General features: G+C 44.7%; 1 protein-coding gene across 25 annotated transcripts in view; it reads right to left on the bottom strand.

Annotated features, from left to right (window-relative positions):
- Positions 1 to 6,051, bottom strand: part of BAZ2B (bromodomain adjacent to zinc finger domain 2B) — a 264,100-nt gene that overhangs the window by 115,992 nt on the left and 142,057 nt on the right. For 19 of the 25 annotated variants that reach the window (XM_075070184.1, XM_075070185.1, XM_075070183.1 and 16 more), the window contains one exon: positions 2,293 to 2,457. In XM_075070184.1, the coding sequence (XP_074926285.1) occupies positions 2,293 to 2,457 (165 nt within the window). The remainder of the gene's footprint in view (positions 1 to 2,292; positions 2,458 to 6,051) is intronic. The other 6 variants (XM_075070190.1, XM_075070195.1, XM_075070206.1 and 3 more) reach the window with 1 other exon arrangement.

Here is a 6,051-nt window from a genome sequence, read left to right as displayed (position 1 = left end):
GCTAGCCTCGGACCATGGACGCACACCGCCGAATTAATGTGCTTAGTGTGGCTGCGTGCACTCAACTTTATACAATCTGTTTTATAAAACCGGTTTATGTAAAATCAGAATAATCCCGTAGTGTAGACATACCCTAAGGCACAAATCCTGAACTCAGCATCTGGCTCAAATACCTTGGCTTAATGACATACAGGGTGGGGTGTGTGCAGGGAGAGGAGCCCTCTCTCACTAACACCCCCCAAAATCTCCTGGGGAAGCGAAGTGAAAAACAGGAACATCTGTAAAATTATGATATCTTATGGCTCTTCCCCACCTTTCCCTGCATACTGCTACCCTGGAGGTGGGTACAGTCCCCCAGAGCCAGCCCCCAACTTTGACAACGTAGTGGAACTATATTTGCTACAGGTGATGAATATGGACTTGTATATCAACCTACTCCTTGAAAAACAAATCTCCTGTGTATACTCGGTATGCAATGGCCTACATATATAATCACAGAAAAACAAGAAATCAAAAATATATGTCCTAGAAGTAGTATTCAGTGATTGATGGCCCACACTGCCAAAATAAACTCATACTAAATTGTTTAGATATGGCAAGGATTATGATGATGATGGATTGATAATGATGATGAATTCAAAGTAAAACTCATGCACACTACCAGAAAATAGATCATATAGGCCAGGAGTTGGCAACCTACAGCAACCTACAGCATGCGTGCCACTTTTGGCACGCAAGCCCATTTTGCCTGGCACGCGGCTGCCAGCCGGGGTACCGGCCGCTGGTCCCGCTCAGCCCGCTGCCGACTGAACGAACGGAACCCCAGGCTGGCAGGAGGCTGAGCAGGGCTGGCGGCCGGGACCCCAGACCAGCGGCAGGAGCGCCCCCCCGGCTCCCTCCTCACCGCGCTTGGGTTCTGCAGCTCCCGGGAGTGTGAGCCGCCGGGGCACAGGGCCCTGAGCCTGCTGTGGGAGGGGCGGCGGCAGCAGCTCACACTCCTGGGAGCCGCAGAGCCCGAGCGCGGCAAGGAGGAGCTGGGGAGAGCATGGGGACCGCCACCCACATGTATCTGCTGCAGCAGGACCCCCTCCCCCGGGGGGGAGCAGTGGGCTGCAGCCCAGGCCGGTGCACCCCCCAGTTCACCTCTCGCCACGCTCGGGGTGGCGAGTGGTTGGATGGGTGTGGGAGTCCCTGGGGGGCTGTCTGGGGGTGGAGGGGTGGATAAAGGTTGGGGCAGTCAGGGGACAGGTAGAGGGTGGGGTTCTGGGGGGCAGTCAGGGGCAGGAGTCCCAGGAGGGGGCAGTCAGGGGACAAGGAGCAAGGGGGGGGTTGGAGGTTCTGACCGGGGCAATCGGGGTGCGAAGTGGGAGGGAGTGGATGGGACGGGGCTAGGGCAGGGCTCTCCCCTCTTTTTTGATTGTTGAAATATGGTAACCCTAGGTGAGGGGAGAGACGGGGGGCGTATCGGGGCTGGCGCTCACATATATCCACTGCAGCCTGCAGGAGCCCTCCCCCCCCACCCCCCAGGGCGGGGCGCTTGGCCGCAGCCTGGGCAGAAGGGGGGGGGGGGGCGCAGCTGCTCCCGGCTAGCAGCGCCGCTGCTTTTGCAGAGCTGCTGCCCCCCTGCACTGCGCCAGCTCCTCCATGGCTGGGGCTTGCTGCTGCCGCAAGCAGGATGCTCTGGCTCTCCGGTGCCTCCGGAAGGCGGATCCTCCCTGCCGAGCTGCTGCAGCAGCCCAAGCCCAGAAAAGCCAATAGGTGGACTTGGGCCGGGGGCCATCTGGGTCGGGTGGGGAGGGCTCGTGGGGGACTGTGCACCCTCCAGGGGAGTTCAGGGGGCGGAGAGGGGGGAACCTGGTCTGGGGAGCAGCCCCTGGGCACAGCTGGCCCCTGGGCTCGTTGGGAGTTGCCCCTCAATGAACTGATGTGCAGGGGAGGGGCACAAGGTGGAAATTTTGCCTAGAGCGCAAAATATCCTTGCACCGGCCCTGCCCCAGGGGGTACATGCACCCCAGGTTAAGAACCACTTCACTAAACTGATAAGATCTGCATTTTAATTTAATTTAAAATGAAGCTTCTTAAACATTTTAAAAAACTTGTTTACTTCACATACAACAATAGTTTATAGACTTATAGAAAGAGAGACCTGCTAAAAACATTAAAATGTATTACTGGCACGCAAAACCTTAAATCAGAGTGAATAAATGAAGACTCAGCACAGCACTTCTGAAAAGTTGCTGACCCCGATATAGGCTCAGGGTTGTTTTATTCATGTTAGAACTTGACTGTTACCTTTTTCTAAACCACCTCGACTATTTTTTCCTGTAGTTCTTGAATGGAATGAACTGGAATCATGATTCTGGGCAGGAGGAGCAAATAGTGGTGGAATTCCCAGAAGAGGTGGGAAAAAAGCAGCCCCTGTACGAGTGTGCACATCTGTTCGCCACCATTCTGTACCTCAAAGAAGAAGAAAAAGGAAAAAACCCAAACATTAGTTATCTCACTCAATTTATTTTTTTAATCTTCATTTAATGAAGCTTCTGTGTGCAACTTACAGTAGAACCACAAAATAAATTCTGCCTATTTTAAAGTGACTTAAAAGTACAAGTGTCACTGACTCTCTCTTGGACTTACACTCTAAAGTTATTTAAGAGTTTTTGAAAATTACACCCTAAATTGTTATTTATTCCCATTTTGAAAAAAAGCACATTAAAAAAACCCACGTAAGTTGCAATGCTGAGGTGACCACAACAAAATTACATTGGTGCTCTTGAACATCATCAGGAAACACAGGTCACTTTTGCATGCTTATCATCCATCATGTGAAAAGTGAGAGTGAGTCCATGCTGTGCCTCTTAAGAGGTATGGCCCAGAACTCCCAGGTCAGGGAGACAAGATGCTAATGTACCTTTATATCAGGTGAACCCTTCCAATTTTTATCTACTCTGGGTTCTCTATCGTAACTTGAACATCCCTGGGAACCTCTCCAAATTGAGATAGCCTGGGACTGCCCTGTGGTACACAGTGATGCCAGGAACCTGTACAGCTCTGCCCCAGACATGACCATTGTGCCCCCAGCCCTGCCTCAGTTAGCCCCCTACACCAACATTTGAAAAAAAGAGTCCTTAAAAGGCCATCTTTTAATAGTAGTAGGTTTTTTGATTTGTTTTGTTTTACAGAGCATGGGGGGCAGGGGGAGGAAGAATCCTCCCACAGCCAGAAAGTGCTGTCAGGGCTCCTTTATGCCACTCCTGCATTTCTACACAACATAGAGAGGCCTGAGTAGGGGATGAGAATCTCACTTTGAAAACGTTGAAAAAAAACTGAAAATGTGTTTCACTAACAAAACAGGAAATCAGTTTTAGTCTTGAATAATTCATGAAGTCTCCTTTTTTCAGGCAGATCAAATATACAACCATTTGACACGGTCCCTTAGTAATCAAAATAATTGAATTTTAAACAGAGCAGCATCTTAGAATTTTTGTGGCATCTTTCACCTGGAAAGTCCCCAAAATACTATACATTAAATACTGTACATAAAACAGAGACAAGGTGGGTGAGGTAATATCTTTTATTGGATCAACTTCTGTTGTGAAAGAGAGAAGCTTTTGAGCTTACAGAGCACTCAAGCTAGACCAATAAGAGACAATACCCCCTCTTTAGTATCCTAGGACCACCATGGCTACAACAACACTGCAATTATACTGTACACATGGCATCTCAGACACACAGACATCTCTGATGCAGAGATTAGTAGTGAGGTAGACAAGCTGTGCATCATTCACTGCCCAACAGTGTTGATGCCTGAGCTTGTACGGGGATCCATGATGGCATACGAATCTGCCCAAGACAACTGTTTTGCAGTATCAGGGCCATAGTTTGTAATAGCTGCTGAAGTTACTGCAGTGGAGCCAACTTAAAAACAAACATTTATTCAGCAACAAACCAAAACACACAGCATAATCCAGAAAAAAGAACTTTTAAATCACTTCTAAAGGAATAAAAAAATCTGTTAAAAGAACAAGCTCCTTTGCTTAAAAAGAGAAAAAAAAGACTGGTGAAACAACTGGTTCATGTTTTGGAAAAGGGAAGATCTTTTTGAAACTTCTTTTAAATAAAAGGGGGGCGGAGAGTGGGGGGCGCGGATCATGATCTTATACTACCTGTAACAAGAGAGTGTCAGAAATAAGATCTGTAAATGCAAATATGACATGAGTACAAAAAAAGTTTGGACTTCATAAAACAAAGCAGTTAAGCAAGTGTGCACTGCTACATAAAATACTGTAACTTCTGAAAGAGAAAGGGAACGTACAGTTCCCTTCATGGCTTGCCACACTGTTTTTCTTTGTTTTGTTTTTTTAAATGGTGGAAGCAGCTCTTTTGATTGTGTTGTTCAACAGTAAGGAAAGAAACTGTCATAACGTATTATGCTATTTTATACAACAACAAAAAAAACCAAATAACCTCTCTCAGTGTTGCTGATCAGGCCAATGGAAAATAAGATTATGGAGTAAGCTTCCAAAGGAAATAATGGAATTCCTATTACCAATATGATTAAAAGTATAGACTGACAGAGCACTAGAAAATACAGAGTACGGAACAATCTCCACAAGTAACAGGATAGACTAGATGACAAATAGGCCTTCTATATCTAACTCATGTCATTTTTTGAATTAGTGTCCTCCTCTTGGAAATTGCTGCTTTAAAGGTTCCTCTGTGCAATTATGCTTTTAAAAAAACAAAACCACATATACTTTAAAAAAACAGCAAGCACATGCATCAGCTTTGAGTAAGTTTCGCGTGATCAAGTTGAGAACCTGAAGAATCCATTGCTCCGCTCCACAGGAATGCTTCATTTTTAAAGAGATGGTATCAACTTCAATACAGTATGAAGATGGAAATTGTACCAACAGGAGGCAAATTCTGCTGTTATTTACACTGATGTCAATTTCTCTAGTGAAGTAAATAAAGTTACACCTGATTTACACCAGTGTAGTTGAGAGTAGAATTTAGCCTTTTATTTTAAAACAAACAGTCATTTAGAATTACTATTCAAGAAGAGAATTTGGAAAGGACAGTTAGATTACGTGTCATGTTTTACATTCATTGGCTGACACTATTAATGGTTATGAAAACTGGATTGTGAACAATGCCGGTGACAAATACACTGATCTTCTAACCTGCCATGGTGTTACTCAATATCAAGTATGTTAACTAAACAAAGAGCAATGAATTCACAGTAAAATGTGGTGGAAGAAGGTGCTTACTGCTCAGAAAAAGGTAAGAATATTTGAGATGTATCAAGATGTGGAGACTACCTGAGAAGGAGAATACACTACCATGTGCTAAGAAGGGAACACAAAGAGAATGGTGACAGGGCAGCACAAAGGATGGAATAACACAAATACCAAGCAAGAAAATTGCTTGTCCCTGGTGCGATGTGCCACCTTCAAAGATTCAAATGACACAGAATGGCTATGTACAGTTATATAGCTATGTATAGTTATGTAAACTTTCTATATTGTCTGATATTATACCAAATGGGATGTATGAACTCAAGACAGTCTTTTAGCAGGACAGCAAAGCAAAATTCTCTGAGAAAACGTACAACTAAAACTCTCTCTATATACAATCTTAGTCATAAAAAAACTGTACCTTTATAGATAAGATGCTTCCGGATTAACTGAAGCACCCAAGAGGTCTCTTTTCCAAGACCATCACTGAAAAGCAGATAAGTAATGATTTAGGGCCTGATCCTAAGGGATGCTGAGGAAATGCAACTCTCACTGAAGTAAAATAAACAATTTTCTTAAACACAGAGGATTGACATCTATGGTAAATATGGATGTTCAACATCTCTCAGAATAAGGCTTAGAGTAAGTAACTGTCATTCTATTGCACCAACATCCAGTAGATAAAATGGTTACAGCTGCATGAATCATTCAGCATAAAAGAGACAAACCACTGAACTACAATATTGTCCCAGGATTAAGGTCTCCTGCTATGAATATAATTTTAACCTTCTAGACTTCACCTCAACATGGATTTTCT

Source organism: Chelonoidis abingdonii, chromosome 10, assembly GCF_003597395.2.
Source record: "Chelonoidis abingdonii isolate Lonesome George chromosome 10, CheloAbing_2.0, whole genome shotgun sequence".
Lineage (NCBI taxonomy): Eukaryota > Metazoa > Chordata > Testudines > Testudinidae > Chelonoidis > Chelonoidis abingdonii.
This window is presented reverse-complemented; position numbering and strand designations above follow the sequence as displayed.